At 37.4% G+C, this 25,164-nt stretch overlaps 1 protein-coding gene across 6 annotated transcripts in view; it reads left to right on the forward strand.

The window, feature by feature from the left end:
* Positions 1–25,164, forward strand: part of POLI (DNA polymerase iota) — a 47,066-nt gene that overhangs the window by 20,667 nt on the left and 1,235 nt on the right. For 3 of the 6 annotated variants that reach the window (XM_019815287.3, XM_011288112.4, XM_023242007.2), the window contains 2 exons: positions 5,729–5,934; positions 8,125–9,415. In XM_019815287.3, coding sequence (XP_019670846.1) covers positions 5,729–5,934; positions 8,125–8,940 — 1,022 coding nt within the window. In that variant the 3' untranslated portion in view covers positions 8,941–9,415. Of the gene's footprint in view, positions 1–5,728; positions 5,935–6,906; positions 6,967–8,124; positions 9,416–23,070; positions 23,256–25,164 lie in introns of those variants that run through there. The other 3 variants (XR_006588423.1, XM_045042333.1, XM_023242008.2) reach the window with 3 other exon arrangements.

Here is a 25,164-nt window from a genome sequence, read left to right on the forward strand (position 1 = left end):
CATGAAATTCAGAGCCTGCTTGGGATTCTCTCTCACTCCCTCTTTCTTTGCCACTCCCCTGCTTGTGCTCTCTCTCAAAATAAATAAATAAACTTTAAAAAAAAAAAAAGGGCACCTGGGTGGCTCAGTCAGTTAAACGTCTGACTCTTGGTTTTGGCTCAGGTCATGATCTCACAGTTCGTGAGTTTGAGCTCCACGTTGGGTTCTGTGCTGACAGCCGGGAGCCTGCTTGGAATTCTCTCTGCCCCTTCCTCCCTCCCTCCCTCTCTCTCTCTCTCTCTCTCTCGCAAGTAAACATTTCAAAACATTTAAAAAAAATTTATAGTTTTAAGCTTTACACTTAGATCCACTTTGAGTAAATATTTATGTATGGTGTAAGGATCTTAGTTCATTCTTTTGTATATGGATATCCAGTTGTTCCAACAGAATTTGTTAAATAGACTCCTCTTTCTCTCTTGAATTGTCATGGCACCTTTGTTAAAAACTAACTGACAACAGAAGTGTTTCTTTGTTGGGGCGCCTGGGTGGCGCAGTCGGTTAAGCGTCCGACTTCAGCCAGGTCACGATCTCACGGTCCGTGAGTTCGAGCCCCGCGTCAGGCTCTGGGCTGATGGCTCAGAGCCTGGAGCCTGTTTCCGATTCTGTGTCTCCCTCTCTCTCTGCCCCTCCCCCGTTCATGCTCTGTCTCTCTCTGTCCCAAAAATAAATAAATGTTGAAAAAAAAAAAATTAAAAAAAAAAAAAAAAAAGAAGTGTTTCTTTGTTTATATGCTTAGTCCATTGATTTATATGGTTATCCTTCTACCAGTGCTACCCTGATACTTTGTTGTAAGTTTTGAAATTAAGTAGTGTAAGTTCTCCAGCTTTGTTCTTTTTTGAAATTCTTTTGGCTATACATGATCCTGGGCTTTTGTTTGTGGGAAGATTTTAAAATAGGATTTGATTTGTGTATTTGTTTTAAGTTTATTCAAATTTTGTATTTATTTTGAGTCAGTTTTAGTAATTTTTTTTTTTATTTTTAAAAAAAAATTTTTTTTTTCAATGTTTATTTATTTTTGGGACAGAGAGAGACAGAGCATGAACGGGGGAGGGGCAGAGAGACAGGGAGACACAGAATCAGAAACAGGCTCCAGGCTCTGAGCCATCAGCCCAGAGCCCGACGCGGGGCTCGAACTCACGGACCGCGAGATCGTGACCTGGCTGAAGTCGGACGCTTAACCGACTGCGCCACCCAGGCGCCCCAGTAATTTTTAATCTTACAGTAATGTATCCATTTCATCCAAGATGTCTAATTTGTTGGCATGAGGTTGTCAGTATTCTTTTATTATCCTTCTAATTTTTGTAGGATCTGTAGTGATGTCTCCTCTTTCATTCCTGATTTTGGTAATTCATGTATTCTCTTTTTTTCTTTATCATTCTAGCAAAGGTTTATCTGAGTGAGGCCTTATTCAGGTTTTATTGGTCTTTTCTAAGATCCAACTTTTGTTATCATTGATTTCTGTGTTGTTTTTCTACTTTCTGTTTCATGTATTTTTGCCCTGTCTTTGTTATTGCCTTCTTTTTTCTTGCTTTAAGTTTAATTTGCCTTTTCCCCTCTGGTTTCTTAAGATGGAAGCTTACATTATTTATTTTATATAGCTTTATTTTCTAATAATTCAAGTTTAAAATTATACATTTCCTTTTAGTAGTGCTTTAGCTTTATTCCATAATTTTTGTTGTATTTCCTTTTCATTAAGGTCAAAATTACTTCTAATATCCTTGTGATTTCTTCTTTGACCCCAATCTTGTTTAGAAATTTGTTTAATTTCCAAGTATTTGATGGTTTCCCAAATTTCATTCTGTTGTTGATTTCTACTTTAATTTCATATTGATCAGAGAACATATTTTGAGTATTTTCAGTCTGTTCAGATTTATTGAGTCTAATTTTATTGCCTAGCATATGGTCTGTCCTGGAAAATGCACCATTTATGTTTGAAATGAAGAGTTGAGCAACACTATCAAACCATTCTCCGTAACTAAAATGTATGGAAAACTCTACCAACGTAGCATTTTTGAATGACGATTTTTCCGGATATATAATTCTTGACAGTTTTACCTTCTATACTGTGAATATACTATTCTCTTGTCTTCTGGTTTCCATTATTTATGGTAAGGAAAGAGTTTTCTATTAATAGTGTTATCAGTCTCCTTCTAATCGAGAGAAAAACCACACAAAAATTTGCATAGAGAAAGTTTCACAAAATTATTAAACTATGATGGGGAGTGACTCTAAAGGTATAAAGAGAACTCTTTTTTTGTTTGTTTTTTAATGTTTATTTATTGTAAGAAGGAGAGAGAGAGTGCACACATCGGGGAGGGACAGAGAGAGAGGGAGGGAGAGAATCCCAAGCAGGCTCTGCACTGTCCTTTAAGAGGTACCCAAGGACTGAGGAAAAGTACTCAGGGAAGGACAAACTTGGAAAGGAGAGTCCCCCTACCCCTCAAGGAGAAGGTGTGGTTGTAGAACATTGGATGGTAGAGAAATCCTTTGAATTCCCTGGCCCAGAGCTGGTCCATAGTTACTGGGTGAGGAGAAAACCATCCTCTGATCTGTGGATAGCTGGTGGACACACAGAAGGAGTTGGGATGGTGGGAGCTTGCTTACTGGTGAGGCAGTGCATGAGTTGGAGTATGCAGTGTTCATGTTGGGAGGGCTTCTGTTACCAACCTTTTAGGATGCAGGCAAGCTGAGGCTAGTGGCCGCTTGTGCTGAAGAAATCTGTATTCTGCTAGTGCAACAGTGGAAGGGATGGTGCCTGCATAGGAAGAGCTGGAGGAAGCAACCACCTAAGTCAAGGCAGTTAGGTGAGTGCGCAGAATGAGTTGGGGCACTTCCTGGTAGGTATGGTGTTTGAGTTGGTAGTGCCATGGTACATAGTCACTAAGCTCAGGCTTGGGCTCGAGGTTGCTTAGGGACTGGGCATTCCACATGTGTGTGATATGGCAAGCACTATTAGATGTGCCCACATGTACTACCAACAAACCATGTAATGAATGGAAGCAAGAAAAATTAAATGGCAATACATCCAGGAAGAGAAGCTGCCTTTCTCCTTTAGTGGTCTTCTGGTGTTCTCTAATGACAAAACTTAGTATCATATTCAATGTAGAAAATTTTAAAGAGTCTAAGCATTATCAGAACAGGTACTGAAGGGTGAATTTGGAGCTGAGTTGTACTGTACTATAACAACAATTGTATTGTTATTCTCCTTCATGTGATGGGTCATTTGTCTCTTTGTTTTTCAGCAGTTTGACCATGATGTGTCTAAAAGTATGGAATCTTTGTGTTTTTCTTACTTGGGATTTATTGAGCTTCTTGATTCTGTAGATTAATTTTTTAATGAAATTTGCAGAATTTTAGGCTCTTATTTCTTCAAAAACTCTTTCTTGCCCTTTTTTCCCTCTCATCTCCTCTGTGATTCTCATTGTGAATATGTTGATATGCTTGATAGTGTCCTACAGATATGTGCAATTCTGTTCATTTTTTCTTCAGTCTTTTTTCTCTCCTTTTTCAGATTGGATTTCTTTTTTTTTTTTTAAGATTTTTATTTTTTGAAGTAATTTCTATACCCAATGTGGGGCTCAAACTTAGAACCCTAAAGTCAAGAGTCTCATGCTCTACTGAGGCAGCCAGGCACCCCAAGATTGGATAATTTCTATTGAGTTGCCTTCAAGTTCTCTTGATTCAGCTATCCAAATCACTGTTGCCCATCTAGTGATTTTATTTGTTTTGATTACTGTAATTTTAACTCTAGATTTGCTATTCGCTTTGTTTATTTGTGTGTTTGATTCTGTTTCCTTATGAGATTCTCCTTTCTTGGTAGTCTATCATATTTTCCTTTAATTCCTTAAAATAGATTTCTTTAATTCTTTGAACATGTCCATGGTAGCAGCTTTGAAGTCTGCTAAATCCAACTCAAAGTCAATTTCTATCGACTGCTTTTTCCTCCTGACTAGATCACACTCCTGTTTCTTTATGTATTGTAATATTTTGTTTGAAAAATGGACATTTCAGATAATGGGTTTAGCAACTCTAGATTTGGATTTTTTTTCCTGTGGGCTCCCCGCCCCCCCCACCCGCCTTTTTCTTTTCTAACTTGTCTGAACTTAAGCCACAGAATCTACCTCCCCTGTGATTTGTAGCCTCTGATTTCTCTGCTTAGCTTTCTTTTTCTTTTTTAATTTAAATAAAAAAAAAATTATTTTGGCTTCTAGGCTACCCCTGTGTCTACATAGTTTAGTAGTTAGCCAATGACTGGTCAAAGCTTTTGCCTGAATGCTAGAGCCTGAAAGGCTTCTACCTTCTGTCAGTAGATAAGTGCATGGGTTGGAGAGCACTTTACAAAATTAAGCCATTTTCAGGGTGCCGGGGTTGCTCAGTTGTTTGAACATCTGACTTGATTTCAGCGTAGGTCATGATCCCAGGGTCATAGGATGGAGCTCTGCGCTGAGCATGGAACCTGTTTGGGATTCTCTCTCTCTCTCTCTCTCTCTCTCTCTCTCTCTCTCTCTCTCTCTCTCTCTCTCTCCTCCCCTCCCTCTCTCCCCCTCCCTCTCTCCCCCTCCCTCCCCCTTCCCCTCCCTCCCCTTCCCCCTCCCACTGTCCCTCTCCCCAGCTTATGCCCTCTCTCTTTCTCCCTCTAAAATTAAAAAAAAGAAAAAAAAAGTGAGGCCATTTTCAGCTCTGCCTTAGGGGCTTTTATTTTCTGTAGCCCACTTGCATCTTCCGTGTATGTTGGTTGCCATTCTGTTCAGTCCCGTGTGGAGAGCTTGGGCCTTCTCTGGCCTCCCTTTCATGTGCATGCAGTCTCCCAGTCGGCTGGGTTGGGAGGAGAGCTTATCCAGTCCCTCTATGGCTCTCTCATTTCCAGATCTCCTGGGTAAATTTATGGCTGGTCCACTGATGTTTTTGCTCATTCCAGTCACAACTGCAACCTCAGGCTAGAGTGCTATGCAGTTTCCCCATTTGTTTCCTACCAGGTTTATTCACTTCACTGGGCTTCTGCCTCTGCCTCAAATCAAGTCTGTCCTTTCTGGCCAGAGCTGCTGGCTTTCACAGCCTGCCTCACCTGGCAGGATTGCTGCGTGAAGATATGAACAATCCCAGCCAGTAAGGTTGCGGTCTTGTACTTTCTTATCTAAGTTCTCAGTTCATTTGCCTTTCATTCATTTCCAGACCCTCAAAATGGCTGTTTTGGACAGTTTTGTTCAGTTTTGTTTCTCCAGTTTTTTTAATTAGAGAAAAAGCGTGGTGGGGGCGGGCGGAGAGAGAGAGAGAGACAGAGACAGAGAGAGAATCCAAAGCAGGCTGTGCATTGTCAACCTAGAGCCCGATGCTGGGCTTGAATTCACGAACCTTGAGATCACGACCAGATCCGAAGTTGGACACTCAACTGACTCAGCCACCCAGCCACCCAATTTTGTTAAGTTTTATTACAGTTTTATGGGGAGATTTTCTTACCTCATGACACTTCCATAACCAGAAGTCCTGTATTTCAAATCTTTTGAAATCATTTGGCATTTTGTTTTAGTGTTTAGGTTGGCTCAGTTTAGTATATAATGTCAAGGTGTTTTCAATGATATCTATTTAAGATTTTAACGTTTTAATCAAAGCAGTATACATTAGGTTAAGCTTTTAATATTGATTATGATACAGTGTGCTTAGATATTGTCTTGTCAAACATTTTATTTAGGAAATTATGATGTGATGACTCCAATGGTTGATATACTTATGAAACTTTTTCGAAATATGGTGAATGTGAAGATGCCATTTCATCTTACCCTTTTAAGTGTGTGCCTCTGCAACCTTAAAGCATTAACTACTGCTAAGAAAGGGACTATTGATTATTATTTAACACCATCATTATCGACAACTTCCCGCTCTGGCAAGCGCAGTTTTGTGAGTACACTGTTTGATTTGTGTGGTTAAGTTACAAATCTAAGTTTGTGTTCCATGGATACAATTTAGAAATTCCTCCAGATAATATTGTTCAAATGACTTACTCGTATATTGTACCCATTACATAAGCATCACTGGATAAAAGAGAAAACCACAGTGGAGTTTCCTTGTTTTGGGAGTGTTAACTTCCAAAAGTTTGGAGCAACCTTTCTCCAAAAACTGCACTACAGATAGCCATAAGGAACTAATAGCAACAGTCTGTCATCATGAAAGACTTCACAGAAAATCGCAAGATTCTACTGATGAGAAAATTACCTTTCCTTTTGACATTGATCTTGAAATTTTCTATGAATTACCAGAAGAGGTACAAAAAGAGGAATATGATGATTAGCTAATATGTGAAAATATTTCCAGATATTGACAATAAAAAAAAATTATACATAAGCTACCAGTGTCCTCCCAATGTTTTGTTAAAGTATTTACATTTTCTTAGTTTTAAAATTATATTAAATTTTGATAGCAAGATTGATATAATACAACTACTGATTCTACAGTTGTAGAAATTAAGAGCGTGGCAGTAGAGAAGCAGAGGCCAGTCATATTTTCAGGTGACTAAAAACAAAAGCCTATATATACGGCCATTTAGCACACCTCTAGTTACTAAATACCCATATTTATGTTTTAGAAAATAATCATATTTTACTAAATTGTTCTTGCCTATAGTTAACTTAATTTAAAATGATTTTATTATTTTCTTTGTTTTAATGTTTAATTAGTATAATTTCAGTAATATTTTCATTTACATTTAAGTTTAAAATGAGAACAGAATACTGTTACAGAAATAATGAATTAGTACCCTCTTCAAATTACTTTTTTCCTGTGGCCCTTTTATTCCCTTTATTAACTGAAATTTAAGGAGGTATTTATTTTTTGCTTCTTTAAAAAAATTTGTTTTTAATGTTTATTTTCCAGAGACAGAGTGTGAGCAGGGGAGGGGCCGAGAGAGAGACAAAGCACAGAATCTGAAGAGGCTCCAGGCTCTGAGCTGTTGGCACAGGGCCCGACGTGGGGCTCGAACTCACAAGCCGTGAGATCGTGACCTGAGCTGAAGTTGGATGCTTAACCGACTGAGCCACCCAGGCGCCCCTGTTTTTTATTTCTTAATCTGTAGCATCAGAATTGTAAGACTTTAATTTATAGTGGTATTAGATAAATATAAGTGGAATACAGTAAATGTAGTGTGCCAGATCTCTTCCTTTACTTTTTTGAAGTTATGGTTGTATTGATGTTTCCTGAGTTATATTTGACTGTGAATACATTTTCATGGTGCTCAAAACTGGAGGGAAAATTTAAGTGAAAAACTGTACATAGAAAAATTATGCAAATTAGGGGCACCCCAGTGACTCATTGGTTATCCAACTTTGGCTCAGGTCATGATCTTGCCATTCATGGGTTCTAGCCCTGCATTGGGCTCTGTGTTGACGACTCAGAACCTGAAACCTGCTTTGGATTCTGTGTGTCCTTCTCTCTGCCCCTCCCCTGCTTGCACTGTCTCTCTCTCTCAAAAATAAATATTAAAAAAAAAAAACTTAAAAATTTAAAGACAAATTATGCAAATTAGAGCTGAAGATGTTTTTTGAATTTTTATGTAAATGTAAACAGTGTTAACATTTTAATACTGACATTGGATTTTTATCATAGAAAATTTTTTTTTCTTTCTGTTAAACGTTACACTTCAGAATAGGGATTGTATGAAAACCAGTCCTTGATTCATTGATTCATTCTTTCTTTCTTTCTTTCCCTTTTTTTCTTTCTTTCATTTATTTATGAATGATACCCTTAGGTGAATCATTTATTTTCTAGGCCATCATTCCTTTATCCACAGAATTGGAAATGTGAAAACACGATTGTTAAGATCCTTTCCAAGTTTCCAAACACACCTATCTTCTGGCTCAATGCTATCTAGGAAGGAAACCTCTCCCTAGAATAGTGAATAAAAATGCACACAATAGTGTGACTAATTATGGTGGATTTATCATCTCTAGTTGTTTGGAACTGGCCAAAAGAATTGAAATTATTGAGGAGGATAGAAACATGTTGGTCAGATAATGGCTATAGTCATGCTTCAGCAGTATGAATATTTAAAAGATACCAGATATCTTAAACTACTGTGTTATCCTTGTGTTCTAGAAAATGAAAGACACTCATGTGGAAGATTTTTCCAAAGACAAAGAAACAAGTTGGGATTTTCTACCATCTGGAAGAATTGAAAGTACAAGAACTGGGGAAGCTCCAGTAGATACTACACATTTTTCTAAAGAAAAAGACACTGATGAATTCCCACTCTGGTCACTTTCTGAAGGTATTGACCAAGAAGTCTTTAAGGAACTTCCAGTAGATATTCAAGAAGAAATCCTTTCTGGAAAATCTGGAGAAAAACTTGAAGGCAAAGAAAGTTTGAGTTGTCCATTACATGCTTCTAGAGGAGTATTATCTTTCTTTTCTACAAAACAAATGAAAGATAGTCCCTTAAATCCTAAAGATCATTTATCCAGTAGCAAACAGATATCTTCTTCCTGTGAACCAGGAACATCAGGTTTAAGTAGCAGTAGTTGCTCTTCTCCGTCTAGCCAAAAGGATTATTCACATTATTTAGACAGTAGATTAAAAGATGAACAAGTGAGTCAAGGACCTAAAGAATCTCAAGGATTTCACTTTTCACATACAAACCCCGCTGTATCTATTTTCCATTCATTTCCAAATTTGCAGAGTGAGCAACTTTTCTCCACAAACCGCACTACAGATAGCCATAAGGAACCACTAGCAACAGTCTCTCATCATGAAGGACTTCCAGAAAATAGAGAGCAAGATTCTACTGATGAGAAAATTACCTTTCCTTCTGACATTGATCCTGAAGTTTTCTATGAACTACCAGAAGAGGTACAAAAAGAGCTGTTGGCACACTGGAAGAGAACAGGATCAGATTTCCACATTGTACATAAATAAGCATGTTCAGAAAAAAGGTCTAGAAAGCAAAGGAAAGGCCATTGTTCTCAGATCTAGCAGTTTATTAAGCTCCTCTAAATTAAACACTAATAGGTATTCAATAATGTAGAAATCTAATATAAGATGTTCCAGATAAAAGCAAGTGTAGTAATGGGAAGTAAATTCTGGCACAAAACATAAAAATATTTATAACAGAAATAATGTAAAATGACCTTCTTATTTCTAAAGCTATTTTATATTGCTTTTCAATAAAAAGAGTATCATGGTTAGTACATTTCCCATAAATTAAGGGGTGGGGTGGGAGATATATGTACCTATATGTAAAAAATAGGTTAGCTAAATCATTGCTATAATATAGCAAAGAACATTTTTTTTTCTGTGAAATAATGAAATGGCTCAAGAAATTTAGCCCATTAGGAAACTTCCAAATAAGAAATTCTGCTATCTATTAAAAATTCAGTTATCTTTGGCTGAAGTACTATGTACTGTTTAATAAGTTGATTTTTAATTTTTTTTTTTCAACGTTTATTTTTGGGACAGAGAGAGACAGAGCATGAACGGGGGAGGGGCAGAGAGAGAGGGAGACACAGAATCGGAAACAGGCTCCAGGCTCTGAGCCATCAGCCCAGAGCCCGACGCGGGGCTCGAACTCACAGAGCGCGAGATCGTGACCTGGCTGAAGTCAGACGCTTAACTGACTGCGCCACCCAGGCGCCCCATAAGTTGATTTTTAAAAAAAATACCAAAGCACTGTATGTTCAGTTAATGCTTCTGAGTACACGAGAACCTACTATATTGCCTAGCACATAGAAGGCACTCAAGAAATAATGAATGGTGTGGCAGGGGCCAGGTGGGAAGTTGGATAGGGGAGTGTACATGTTGCAGAGAACTAGAAGGAACTCTCCATCCAGGTACATTAAGGGGAGGGTGGACCCCAAAAAGGCAGTATGATAGGTTTTTTAGAATGCTAAGTAATGGAAGAATTCATTTCCTTCTGGCTAGTCTTTCAAAAAAAAAATTTTTTTTTTTAGTGTTTATTTTTGAGACAGAGAGACAGCATGAGCAGGGGAGGGGCAGAGAGAGAGGGAGACAGAATCTGAGGCAGGCCCCAGTCTCTGAGCTGTCAGCACAGAGCCCAATGTGGGGTTTGAGCTCAAGAACCGCAAGATCATGACCTGAGCAAAGTCGGATGCTTAACCAACCGACTGAGCCACCCACACGCCCCTACTTCTGGCTAGTCTTTAGAGTTTTTAAGTAATGATTAGATGTTTTTGCATCTTCTTTTTGGAGATGAGACTATGGATGTCATACCTACAGCAGATAAAGTACACAAATGTGAATAAAGAGTAGTGTAAAGGTGCTTTCTTCTAGGGAAGACATGTTAGTTTTAGATTCCTTGAAATTTGAAAATTCCTTACCAAGGATTTTTAACAGGGAGTTTAGGATTATCAAAAACAACTTGGAGCAAAAACATCAAAAGGTACTCATAAGCAAATATTTAGTACTCTGCATCAAGGACTCTGGAATTTTCTACATGTAGTATACAGGTAAGGTTGTTACATTGATAAAAAGAATATATATTTTTTTAGATAATCCATTTTTTAAAAGTTTCTGATAATCCTTGTATTAGTTCAGCCAGAAATTATTAGACAGCTAGAAAGGTTTAAAAGAAAAAAAGGCTAAGAAGAATAAAACACTTCTGGCCAGTTTAAAAAGAACGTAAAGTAATAGTTAAAAGTACACCTTCTGAAGAGAGAGAATGCAGGGGGTAAATCACAGCGTTGCTACATATTCTGTGACCTTTAGGTGGTCTTTCAGCATCTTTGTGCCTCCACGTTCTGAGTTTTTAGGTTATCTTTTATTTCCATCTCCTTTTAATCTTTCAGCTATTTTATATTCTTAAACTGGCCAAAACTGTTTTAAGCCCCTTTGGTGTTCTCCAGATTCACTGTAGTGTTTGGAGATGTGAATTTCCTTTATTAATCTCAGTATGTGCTGGCTTCCTGTGTCTTTGACATTAGTTCTGTAAAATTTTTGGCCACTGACTGGACACATGATGGCCTCTCTTACTCCACCCTTCATGTTTGTTAAAATTTCATCTTGTTTATCTGTGCTGCATCTTGGCTCATTTCCTCAACTTTGTCTCTTGTTCTTTAATTTGTTTTTCAGCATTGTCTGATCTACTGTTTAAAACACTAATGATGGGGGTGCCTGGATGGCTCAATTGGTTAAGCATCTGACTCTTGATTTCAGCTCAGGTCATGATCTCACGGTTCATTCCGCACTGGCAGTGTGGAGTCTGCTTGGGATTCTTTCTCTCTCCCTCTCTCTCTGCCCCTGCCCCACTCGCTCTTGCTTTTTCTCTAAAATAAATAAATAAACTTAAAAAAAAACCAAAACACTAATGATGGCTTTAATTTTAGTAATTATATTTTTCATTTGATTCTTTTTCTCATCTTCCTATTTATTCATTATAGTCTCATATCAGTCCATTTCTAATTTTTAAAAACTCGGGGCGCCTGGGTGGCTGGGTCAGTTAAGCGTCCGACTTCGGCTCAGGTCACGATCTCGCGGTCCGTGAGTTTGAACCCCGCGTCGGGCTCTGGGCTGATGGCTCAGAGCCTGGAGCCTGCTTCCGATTCTGTATCCCTCTCTCTCTGACCTTCCCCCGTTCATGCTCTGTCTCTGTCTCAAAAATAAATAAACGTTAAATTAAAAAAACTCAAAAATACTTTATATTTTTAATCATTTCAGTATTTTAAGTCTTTTTAAGTCTAAGTTTTTGGATATTGTCATGTACCATTTTGGCCTGTTTCCTTGTGTGTGTGGCTGAGCTTAGTCTGTGGGAAGACAAAGGACCTAGATTGTGCTTGATTCCCTTCAGATTTGACTTGGATTTGCTTCCAGTGAGTCAGTATCAACCCATTTGGCACCACAGTAGCCCCTTCAAGGTCCTTCCTGAATGCGGTTGTCTTAGTTTGTCTTATTTTCATCTTCCTGGCCTTGCTACTGTCCCAAGGTTTTGTCTTCAGAGGTGGATGGCAGGCTGCTGTCAGCATTTGCTGTCAGGGTAAACCCCACCTTTCAAATTTGCTTTTTGCCTGATGCTTCCTGATCCTTTCCTGCTTTTGTTTCAGCTCATTGTTTTCCTCCCTGTGATTGTAGGGGATTGAGGCCGGGACATTCTCCTTATATAGTTCAATGAACAATGAGTTAAAAGGTGTGTTTTCTCCAGAATCTAGCGTTTTGTATCGTGAGAACTGAAAGTTATCTGTACCACCAAGAGTGCCAAAGTGCAAATCTATTTGGATTTATTTTTTCCATATTGTTTTGTGCTATGCTTTTCCCCCCATTCTTTCATCTTTTTGGATTGCTTGAATTTTTTATTATGTATTTTCCCTTGACTGATTTGAAATGTAAACATTCTAAGTACTCTTGATTACTCTTAAGAATTTAACATGCTTAACATCCCCAAATGGTAAATACATGTACCCTCTTTCCAAAAATCACAAAGTTGTTAAAATATGTTAATTCTGGTCAGATTCCTTTAGTATTTTATAGAGTTAATGTTTAGGTTTGCACACGTGATTATCTTTTTTTTTTTTCCTGACCTTTTTTTCTTGCATATCAGAAATTCATTCCTGGGGCGCCTGGGTGGCTCAGTTCGTTGGGAGTCTGACTTTGGCTCCTGTCATGATGTCACAGTTGATGGTTCAAGCCCCGCCTCGGGCTCTGTGCTGATAGCTCAGAGCCTGGAGCCTGCTTCAAGTTCTTTATCTCCCTCTCTCTCTGCCCTACCTCTGCTCATGTGCTCTCTCTCTCTCTCTCTCTCTCTCAAAAGTAAATAAAAATGTCAAAAAAAAATTCCTTCAAAGTAGAATTCACTTTATAAAATTATGTCTTTAGAACTGTGGATTTCAAGTTGACTTCTTTGGGCTGTTTTAAGATGTTCACTTTTATCTTTGGAAGTCTGTAGTTGTTATTATATGTCTAGCTATAGATTTCTTTTTATCATGTTTAGGATTTAGGTGCTTTCTGAATCTCAATTTATATCTTCATCAAATCTAGTTAATTTCAATATTTAAAAATATTGTGAAATCTACATACAGAAAAGTACAGAAGTAAGTTAGTGGGTAATTTTTTTTTTTAATGTTTATTTTTGAGAGAGAGAGACAGAGCACGAGTGAGGGAGGGGCTGAGAAAAAGGGAGACACAGAATCCAAAGCAGGCTCCAGGCACCGAGCTGTCAGCACAGAGTCCAATGTGGGGTTCGAACTCATGAACCGCGAGATCATGACCTGAGCTGAAGTTGGACAACCAACCTGACTGAGCCATCCAGGTGTCCCAGTTAGTGGGTAATTATAAGCAACAACTATGTAACTAGGTCAAGAAATAAAACGTATCAAATGATCAGAAGTCCAGAGATTTTTTTTGTTGCTGGTTATGTAACTGAAATGAAACAGTTTGCCGTAGGGGGTTCATCAAATTGAACACAACCCAAGGAAATGTTGAGAGCAAAGAACTTTTTATTGCTTGTTATAAGTGAGAAGACAGAGATAGCTCACAACTGTCTCACCATGCTGTTAGTACAGGAAGCTTTTATTCAGTGTAAGGGGTGGGAGCAAGGGAGATTGCACAGCCACTTTTGGTTCACTTGTGGATGCATATCATGTCAGGGGGCTAGTGCATACATCATATGTTCAAAAAATAGCAGAAAACTCTGCCCATAGAAGGAGATCGTAGCATTGTAATGAGCTGAATGTAATTTCAGGACAACTCAGGAGGGCTTTTGTGCTGGTCCTCAGTTCCAATCCAGTTCAAACTAGCTCAGATGAGGACCTATCAGGTGAGACACCTAGTCAAGCTTCTTCTTGGCTGGAACCTTTGGTTCTGCAAAACAAAACCCAGTAATCCAGGCTTTTGTCCCTTCCCTCCTGCCTTCTGCTGATGGCTTTCAGCCTCCTTCTTAGAGTGGCTTTCAGTTGCATCCTAGCTAACAGTTGTTTTCTTTTTAAATTTAGATATAATTGACATATTCCAGATGTACAGTATAATTTTTCGATATTTCTATTACAAAATGATCACACAGTAAGTCTAGCATCCGTCACCTATTCATATTTACTTTTTTTTTTTTGCCCTGTAATGAGAACTTTTAAGATCTAAGGAAGTCCAGAGTTTTTCTTGGGGTTTCATCATGTAGGGAGGGTTTGGTAAATCATTGACTCTGTGGTTAAACTCCATCTCCAGTTCCCCAGGCTTCTACCTTCCCTGCATGTCAGGATGGTGCAAAGTCTCACCATTCTAATCATGTGGTTGGTATTTCTGTTGTGGGCTACTGCCATCCTAAGTCTTCCTGTTGGCATAAGCTGTCTAGGGCCCCCCATGAGCCACCTCATTAGCATGCACCATGATGAATAAGAGACACATTGTTTGGGATATTCTAAGATGTTTAGGAGCTCCATGCTGAGAACCCTGGACAACGACCAGATAAATTCTACTGCAGACTATCTTGAAATAAGTTTTGAGATGTTTTATGGCTCCAAATGTGTCCTATCTTAGTAAATGTTCTGTGTGTACTTGAAAGGAATATGTATTTTGCTGCTGGATGGAATGTTGTATAAGTGTCAATTAAGTTTAGTTAGTGTTCAAGTCTTCTGGATCCTTACTGATTTTTTTTTTTTTTTTTTTTGTATAGAGAGAAGAGTATTCAAATCTCCAACAATAAGTATAGATGTATCTTTTTCTCCTTGCTGTAGTATATCAATTTTTGCTTCATGTTATTTGAAGACACATTCAGGGATATTAAGTTCTGATGAATTGGGCCCTTTATTATTCTGAAATGACCTTTATCTCTGATAAATTCTTTGCTCTGAAAACCAGTTTCCTGATAAGAGCCACTATAGTTTTTTAAAAAAATTGTTAGACTAGTGTCTTTTCTTATCCTTTTAACCTATTTGTATGTTTATGTAAAAAATGAGGGTTTGGGGGTTACACAACAGATAGTTGGATCTTTTTCATTCAGTCTGATATCTTTGTCTTTTAATTGAGGTTTTTGACTTTATATTAACATGACGACTGATGCAATTTTGTGTAAATCTACCAGTCTGCTATTTATTTTCTACTTTTCCCCATGTGTTCTTTGTTCCCTTTTCTTTCTCTTCAGACTTTACTGGGATTGAGTATTTTTTTTTTATCATTCTGTCTTTTATCTTCCTTATTGGCATATTAACTATATAACTCTTCGCTCTCTTAGTGGTTGCTTTAGGGTTGATACTATATATCTCTAACTACTACTTTATGTTTAGGGGCCTTACACCAATATACTTCCGTTTGTCCCCAACTGGCCCTTGTGCTGTTGTTACTATACACTTGACTTCTCCATACTTTGTAACTCCATAACATATTTTTATTATTTTTATTTTTGCTTTATACAGTCAAGGGGGAAAAGGCTATTAAATATACCCACATTTCTGGTACTCTTCGTTTATTTGTGTAGATCCGTATTTCCATCTGGTATCTTTTATTTCTGCCTGATAGACTTTAACATATTTTTGTAGTACAAGTCTGCTGGGCATGGATTCTTTCAGCATTCTTATGGCTTATGTCAAGTTGTTTTTATGTTACCTTTATATTTTTGAAGATAGTTTTGCTAAGTATAGAATTCTAATTTGACAGGCTTTTTTCTCCTCTTCTTTAAAGATGTTTTGTTCATGTCTTTTGATTTGGTATTATTTCCAAAATGAAGGAAGTCTGCTATTTTCATTGGTTCTTCTCTAAATAACATGTGGTTTTTTGGGGGGAGGAGGAGTAAGGGTCTGGTTGACTTTAAAGTTTTCTCTTTATAACTGGTTTTAAGAAATTTTATTATGACTTTCTTTGGTACAGTTTTATTCATGTTTGTTGTGTTTGGTATTTGTCAAGCTTCTGGAATCTTAATTTATAGTGCTTTATCAAATTTGGAAAAATTTCAGCCAGTGTTTCTTCAAATATTTTTATGTCCCCCACTTCTTCTTTGGGGACTTGAATAAGACATTTTCAGGGTGCTTCAAGTTGTCCCATAACTCACTGGTATTCAGTTCATTTTTTTTCAGCCTTTTTTTTCTGTCTCTCTGTTAACTCTTGAATAATTTTTATTGCTCTGTCTTCAAGTTCATGAATTATTTCTTCCATAATAATTAATCTGTTATTTCTATTCAATTTTCATGTCAGATATTTTACTTCTTTGGATATCTGATTTGGGTTGTTTTAAAAAAATTTTTTTTAATGTTTACTTATTTTTGAGAGGCAGAGAGAGACAGAGTGTGAGTGGGGGAGGGGGAGGGAGAGAGGGAGACGCAATATCTGAAGGAGGCTCCAGGCTGTGAGCTGTCAGCACAGAGCCCGAAACAGGACTCAGACTCACAGAGTGTGAGATCATAACCAGAGCTGAAGTTAGATGCTTAACTGACTGCCACTCAGGTGCCCTGATTTTGTTTGTTTTTTTTTTTTATATCTTCCATGTCTCTACTTAATGTACTCAATTTCTAAAATTTGTGTAGATATTTAAGCAACAAGGTTTAATATAGTAAATTAGATGCTTATAGAACCATTGAGTTGCTGAAGTAAGTAGTGGGTTCTGGGGTTGGCCTCCAGAAACACATCTGAGAACTAGGCAGAACCAGTCTGCCAGATGAGTTGTCATTTGAAGCCATTGATGGAACTATGAATTCAAGGAGCTGGAATTAATGTGCTGTCACCACTGCCAGGGCTTGACATCTAGAAGGCTGGAGAATAGTTACCTGCAAGTGTGTCCCAGTAACCAGGGACAGGAAATCCAGAAGATACTGCTGCCTCTGTCATTGATGTACCCACTGTTTGGCACAAAAGAATCTAGCAGGTGGGTCCTTGCTGGTCAGCAGAAACAAACAAACAAACCAAACAAATAGGAAAAATGGCCTCTGCCTCACTCAACTCCCAGAAGACTTCATCCAGTGGGTGTAACCTAACACATATCCAGAAGGCAGGTGCAATCAACCCTGGGGATGCATGATTTATTTTTTATTTTTTTTAGCTTTACATCCTCTTTAGTTAGAAGCAAGGTAGAATGGAGGTGAACAAGCCAATACACAGAATCTGTCTAGTGTGTGTGTGTGTGTGTGTGTGTGTGTGTGTATAATTGAATTTTTAAATTAAAAAAATTTTTTTAATATTTATTTATTTTAGACAGAGCATGAGTGGGGGAGGGGCAGAGAGAGAGGGAGACACAGAATCCGAAGCAGGCTCCAGGCTCTGAGCTGTCAGCACAGAGCCCGACGCAGGACTTGAACTCACAGACTGCAAGATCATGACCTGAGCCGAAGTTGGACACTCAACCAACTGAGCCACCCAGGTGCCCCTATAATTAAATTTTTAAAAAGTGGATTACAACAGTGTTTGTCTCACAGTGACAGTTTTTTTTATATCGTATTACAGACTTGTACTGTGATAAAATTCAGCCTGCGGTTGATTTATCTAAACTAGATTTATGTGGATGCAGATCTATTGAGGTAGAAAAACTTGAGAAGTTGATAGAATACTTAATCTTCAGATTTAGCCGGATTATAGTATTCTAGTTCAGTGTCATCAACTTTTTTGATGTATCAACCTAGCAATGAAAAGAATGAGTAGTCATACATTCCCAGTATCCGTATATTTAACTAGGGATGCACCAAAGTTTAGCTTTAGCCTTGGTTTTCAGCCAAGTTCAGTTATTTGGTTTTGGGGCTGTTAAATAATCAACTACTTTAACATCATTTGTGGCTTTAGGGAAATTGTGCATGAAACCACTACATGATTATATAGGTTGTCATCATATCTAATCATTGTTAGTGATTCTAGTCATAAAAATAAGGCATCAGATTTACTGTTAGCATTCGAGTATTCGATTTCAAGTATAAGTAGGCTTTCAAGATATAACCAAATAAAATCTCATGAGCTTCCTCCTGTAATTCCATCAAAGTATAAATTTGTAATTGTTATTGCAAAGTAAATTGTTGCAGTAATTGATGAATATGAAAACTATTAATCGTATGTAGAAAACAGTTATTTTCAAATTATTGAATAGGGAAAGAGATTGATAGGAGGTGTGTGTGTGTGTGTGTGTGTGTGTACCATATTTGTTAGCCAGAAAACATGAAATCTTGCCATTTGTGAGAACATGGACAGACCTAGAGTATTATGCCAAGTGAAATAAGTCAGGCAAAGAAAGACTAATACCATACGATTTCATTTATATATGGAATCTAAGAAACAAAAATAGACTCCGAGAAAACAGAACAAACTGGCGGTTGCCAGAGGGGAGGAAGTTGGGGAGTGTGTGAAATAAGTGAAGGAGATAAACTTCCAGTTATAAAATAAGTCACAGGAAAAGTACAGCATAGGGAATATAGTCAATATTATTACAATAATGTTGGGGACAGATGGTGACTGCTTTTATTGTGAGCACTGAGTAATATGTAGAACAATCAAATCATTATATTCTACATCTGAAACTAATATAACGTGTGTCAACTGTACTTCAATAATACTTTAAAAAGTTGAATTTATATGGATATTGAGAGTGCAATCACTAACTTTATTATGAACATCCCCTCTTTTTGAGTCAACAAAAAAATGTGTGGTTGTTTTGTGGCAAGTAAAACAACTTGGTACTGAAGGTGGGAGCTGTACAACAAAATTGTAAGTGATATGCTCTTGGCTCTTGGAGAGTAGCAAGTTGAGCAAACCATTAGCTGAGGCTCGAATAATAGAAAACGACATTAAGCTGTTATGAAACATTAGATAAAACGGCTGTTTGTGCTATCTTAGAAAACAGGAAATAGGGGCACCTGGGTGGCTCAGTCGGTTAAGCTTCTGACTCTTGGTTTTGGCTCAGGTCATGGTCTCAGAGTTTCATGAATTAGAGCCCCATGTGGGGCTCTGCGCTGGCAGCGAGGAGCCTGCTTGGGATTCTCCCTCTCTCCCTCTCTCTGCCTCTACCCTGCTTGCTCTGTGTCCATCTCTCTCAAAATAAATAAACTTAAAAAAAAAAAAAGAAAAAAAAACCTGATGAACTTTGGCTTTGGGCAAGGAAGTCTCCAGGCAAAATGTGGAAAGTGCCACCTGGTGGCTTATGACTGCATAGTCTGAAGTACTACTACACGAAAGAGGTGAACTTTAAAAAGAAAGAAGGAAAGGAGAAAGGAAGAAAAAAAGGGGAGAGAAAGAAAAGAAAGAGAAAGGAAGGAAGTGAGAGAAAGAGAAGACAAAGAAAAAAGACAAAAGGAGCTGGTTAGGTTGCAAGCAGAATTATATAATATATAAAGCCAGAGTCCAGCCAGCTCAGCTAGCAAAGTCTTAAAGTAAGACATGAGCACACATCAAACATCAAATCAAGATTGTGACTATCAGATATATTTTTTATTCATATATATTTTTAAAATTTTTTATAATGTTTATTTTTAGTAATTTATTGTCAGGTAAGCTAACACACAATGTATACAGTGTAGTCTTGGCTTCGGAAGTAGATTCCCATGATTTACCACAACACCCAGTGTTCATCCCAACAAGCACCCTCCTCAATGCCCATCTCCATTCAGATGTTTTGATAATACAATTCTGAGTTGAGTTTAAGGTGTTGCTAAGTAGATGTCAAGTGGAAAATAGCTTAAGGGTGTGGTCCCACAGAAACCTGATCCAAAAAAGTAGCAGTGAGAAAATCTAAAGTGTATATTGATACCAGTTATAGATGTGGCTTTGGGATGTGTAAGGGACCCTAACCAGACAAGAAAGCTCAAAAGTTTTAAAGTGTTACTAGCGGGCCGCCTGGGTGGCTCAGTCGGTTAAACATCCAACTGCGGCTCAGGTCATCATCTCACAGTTTGTGAGTTCAAGCCCGCATCAGGCTCTGTGCTGACAGCTCAGAGCCTGGAGCCTGCTTCAGATTCTGTGTCTCATTCTCTCTCTGCCCCTCTGCCACTCATGCTCAGTGTCTCTCTGTCTCTCAAAAATAAATAAATGTTAAAAAAATTAAAAAATAAAATAAAGTGTTACTAGCAAAAACACCAAATGCTTGGCCTAAATGATGATCATGCTATAAAAACATCTCTTGGCCTTTGACTTTCTTTGGCATGAAGCAGCTTGAGAAAGTTACTCAGCAGCTAACAAGGATCACGTCTTCAGAAAGAATAAAGGAGACTGATGGGAAAAGAAGCACATAGAGTAACCAAAGGCTGTGGGGAACAATGAGTCAGGGAGCAGCTCCCAGAGAGCAGTTAGAGATTGGGCTCCAGTCAGGGAACATTTCCGCATTGCCAGAACAGTAGGCCCAGTAGGGTATCGAAATGGTTAGGAACCAGAGACTTTATGCTTCGCTTTCTTCCCCCTTTCCAATGGAACTATTTATTGTGGTTATTCTATTCCTTTTGAATTATGTGTGTGTGTATGTGTGTGTTGAGGCAGGGGGCAGGTTACTTATCTTTTTACTTCATAGATCTCTGGATCAAGAGGAGGTGCATCTGGATCTGACATGTATCATGAAATCGTAGACTTGAGGGCTGATGCTGTGATTGTATGAGACTCTGGGGGTCCTGGAATGAGTGAGTGTATTTTGCATGTGGAAGGAATGTGAATATCACCACTGTGGACTGTCAAAAATCAGTTGCATTAATGGTCTCATTTCTCCACCTGTTGTATTTATGCTCCTTTACCATTTGACTCTACAGTTGGAATAAAAGGCAGGTTCTAGGGGCACCTGAGTGGCTCAGTTGGTTGAGCGTCCGACTTCAGCTCAGGTCATGATCTCACAGTTAGTTCGAGTCTCGCATTGGACTTTGAGCTGACAGTGCAGAGCCTGCTTCAGATTTTGTCTTCCTCTCTCTCTGCCCCTCCCCATGCAAAATAAACATTTTTTAAAAGGCAGGTTCTATTTCTTTGCTTATTGATTACAAGTTTGGCCATGTGACATACTTTGCTAATGGGATGTTAGACTTGAACAAACACGTTTCCATTTTCTTGGTTTGCCTTCATCATAGGAACATACCCTGGTCTAGACTGCTGGAGAATGAGACAAAGCACGCTCGGTGTCTCCAATTGTCCATCCTTTCTCAGATGACCCACAGCCAATTGCTGGTCATGTCAGGGAGCCCAGCTGATCCCAGTCTAAATTACCCATAGAGTTAACAGATAAAGTCAATTGTTATATGCCCCTGAGGTTTTTTGATTATTATATATTCTTATTGTGGCAATTGGTAGTCATACAATAATTTATTATAATATACTGGATGAATCATCTTTATCACAAAGTATATGAAGAAAGTATCAGTGAAAAAAGTGGTAGTGAAAACTTATTTTCTTCTGACTCATTAAATCCTCAACAACCTTTAAATAGAAGATAAAAAAACAATTTATTAAAATGATTATAGTAGATTGCCTCTCAAACCTGTACATTTTATTGTATCAAATATGTATAGTGTCTGCAGGTAGTCTAGTAACAATACTTTGCCCTGCATTCTGTCAAACTTTAAAGCATTGACTTCTAAATTCTTTAAGCAAAATTGTAATAAATATTTTTGGATAAACTGCAGACTTATCCTATTATCATCATTTTATGATGATGATAATAGGACCTGGCTTTGATTTTGCCAAAAACTTATTTATTATTGAATAATTGACATATAATATTGTGTTAGCTTCAGCTGTGGAACAGTGATATGATATTTATATACATTATGAAACAGTCACCACGATAAGTCTAGTTATCATCTGTCACCATACAGTTATTACAATATCATTGACTGCATTCCTTATACAGCAATTACATCTTCATGTCTTATTTATTTTATAATTGGGAGATTGTACCTGTTAATCCCCTTATTTTGCACCCCCCCCCCCCCCACTCTGGCAACCATCAATTTGTTCTCTGAATCTATGTGTCTGTTTCTGTGTTGTTTGTTAATTCATTTGTTTTGTTTTTTAAATTCTACACATAAGTGAAATCACGTGGCATTTGTCTTTCTCTGACTTCTTTCACTTAGCACAATAGCCTCTAGGTCCATCCATGTTGCTGCAAAAGCAGGATTTCATGTTTTGTTTAGTTTTTTCTTTCTTTTTTTTTTTTTTTTTGGTTGAGTAATATTCCACTGAGTCATCCTCCATTGTGTGTGTATATATATGCCACATCTTCTTTATCCATTTGTCTATTGATGGACATTTAGGAGGCTTCCATACCTTGGCTATTATAAAAAATGCTGCAATTGAACATAGGGCTGCTCATGTCTTTTCAAATTAGTGGTTTCATTTTCTTTGGAAAAATATTTAGAAGTGGAATTGCTGGACTGAATGATAGTTTTAATTTTTTGAGGAAGATCCATACTATTTTCCATAGTGGCTGCACCAATTGGCATAAGGGTTCCCTTTTCTTCACATCCTCACCAACACTTGTTAGTGCAGAATTGTTAAGTTGCTTTTATTTTTGGATGATGATATTATCTTCAAACTTTTATATGGAATTTTTGTTATTATAGATGGTACCTTCCACAATTCCTAGCTATTTAAAGGTAACTGAGATGGTAAAAACACCGTAATCTATAGGGATAATGACAGGACAAGGAGAAGGAATCAAAGATATAGTACTTATTTCTTTGGTATTATTTACATTTTACCTTAAATAGGATACAAAGTCATTAAATATATTATTTTCCTGTTTGTAAAGTGGGGAAAATAGTAAATTTTTGCTTCCTGGTTTCAAAATCATCTTTCTTGGAATATATGTACTGTATTAAAATGTGTTATTTTGAGATTTGTGTGTTTATGGCATTGGTGTATGGCTAAAAGGCTCACAGTCCTGTGAAAGTACAATCTAAATTGGAAAACAGTGAAAGTGGCATTAGGTACTCACAAAATAAGGCACAATCTGAATCATAGTGTAATTGCATCTTTAATTATGTGTCTTGAAAGTTTTATTAGAGAAGGAAAAATACTCAGAACCCAGAGTTTTAGGGAGACCAACATCCGAGGATTTGGGGACAGAGGTCAGAGACTCCCTTTAGTTAAGCTGCTCTTCAAAATCTCAGTGGGTTTCTACATATTTCTAGCATCTTTCCCACTATGCCCTCTTGTCCCCCACCCCACCAGGTTTCTGTGCATCCTCTTAACGCACAAAGGAAGCTAGAAGGTGATTATTAGAGGAGTTAGTTACTTTGCAATGAAAAATCTAATCATTCTTCATGAGAATGGTACTTCTGCATCTGCTTACACTTGAATTTTGACATAATTTTATGTGAAACATCAGAAGCTGTTCAAGCCACAACTCCAAAAAGGTGTGTACCTCTTTATAGGTTTGAGATTTGGTATATGATATGTATAAACAAAAGCAGACTTTTTTGTGGGGCTAAATATCTCCTTAACAATAACTTCCATACAACCAGATTAGAAAATCTTGACTAGAGGAATTGCTTATAAAGAGATTTAACAAGCATTTATAATATAAATGCCTCAATTATATACTGGTAAATAATAAGATAATAGGTTATTAAAAATCATGATTTTAAAAACAAATGCTATTGACTATGAGATAGCTTTATAGTTTATGGGGTGCCTGGGTGGCCCAGTCTGTTGAGTGTCTGACTCTTGATTTTGGCTCAGGTTGTGATCCCAGGGTGGTGGGATCAAGCCCTGCATTGGACTCTGTGCTCAGTGTTTCTCTCTCTCTTTCTCTCCCTATGCCCCTCCCTCTCCCCTGCTTGTGCTCTCTCATATATATATATATATATATATATATATATATATATATATATAAAATATATATATTATATTCTCATATATATATAAATATATATATCAGTTTGTTCATATATATATGATATGTATACATACATCTTATATATATGTTATATATATGTTATATATATCTTATATATCATATATATAATTTTATGACTCATTCAATTTTAGGGACTTGGATCGGTTTTTAATTTTTTGTTCATTTTGAGTTTTGAGATAATTGTGCATTTAGATGTAATTAATAAAAAATAATGCAGAGAGATGCCAAATTTCCTTCACCCAGTTTCCCCCAAAGTTAATACCTTGCATAACTATAGCATAATATCACAATCAGGAAATCTACATTGGTACAATCCACTGATTTTATTCAAATATCATCAGTTTTACATGCACTAATTTATGTGTGTGTGTTTAATTCTGTGCAATTTTGTCATATGTAAATAGATTCATATGACCACAATCACGTCAACACACAGAACAAGTTTATCATAAGGATTCCTCCTGCTACCCTTTCAGAGCTACAGCCACCTCCCTGCTTGCCCCCGCCTTCTTGATCCCAAAATTCTAGTTCTGTTTTCCATATCCATCATTTTGTCAGTTCAAGAATGTTATACAAATGGAATAATATACCATTTAACCTTTTGAGGTTGGCTTTTTTCACTCAGCGGTATTCCCTTGAGACCACCTCAATTGTATCAACAGATCTTTCCTTTGTTTGGCTTAGGAGTATTCCACATATGGATTGCTATAGTTTGTTCACCCATTAAAGGATTTGTGAGTTGCCTGTTTGGGGCTATTTATAACCAAACTGTTGTGAATATTTGTGTACAGGGTTTTTTTTTTTTTTTTTTTTTTTTTTTTTTATTTTTATTTTTTATGAACATTTGCATTTCTCTGGGATAAAGAGTACGTTTCCTGGGTTGCATAGTAAGCATGTTCCATTTTGTAAGACACTGCCATACTCTTTTCCGGAGTGGCTGTACCATTTTACACCCACAGTGTATGAGTGGTCCAGTGTCTCCACATCCTAACAGTTGATATAATCACTAATTTTTTCTAAAATTTTGGCCATTCTGACACGCATGTACTGATAACTCAGTGTGGTTATTTGCATTTACCTAATGGCCGGTGATGTTGAGTAACTTTTTGTGGACTTACTTGCCATCTACATATACTCTTTACTGAAATGTCTTTTGTCCATTTTGTAATTGGATTTTTTAATACTGTTGATTTTGGAAAGCTCTTTACATATTCTAGATACAAGTCCTTGACAGAAATGTGTTGCAAGGCTGTTGCTTGTCTTTTAATTTTCTTCACAAGTTCTTTCCCAGAACACACATTGTTAATTTTGATTGACGTCATTGGCTACCATAACAAATTACCACAAATTTGGTGGCTTTACAAAGTTTTTTATTCTCTTATAGTCTGGAGACCAGAAACCCAAAA

Source organism: Felis catus, chromosome D3 (assembly GCF_018350175.1).
Source record: "Felis catus isolate Fca126 chromosome D3, F.catus_Fca126_mat1.0, whole genome shotgun sequence".
Taxonomy (NCBI): Eukaryota; Metazoa; Chordata; class Mammalia; order Carnivora; family Felidae; genus Felis; species Felis catus.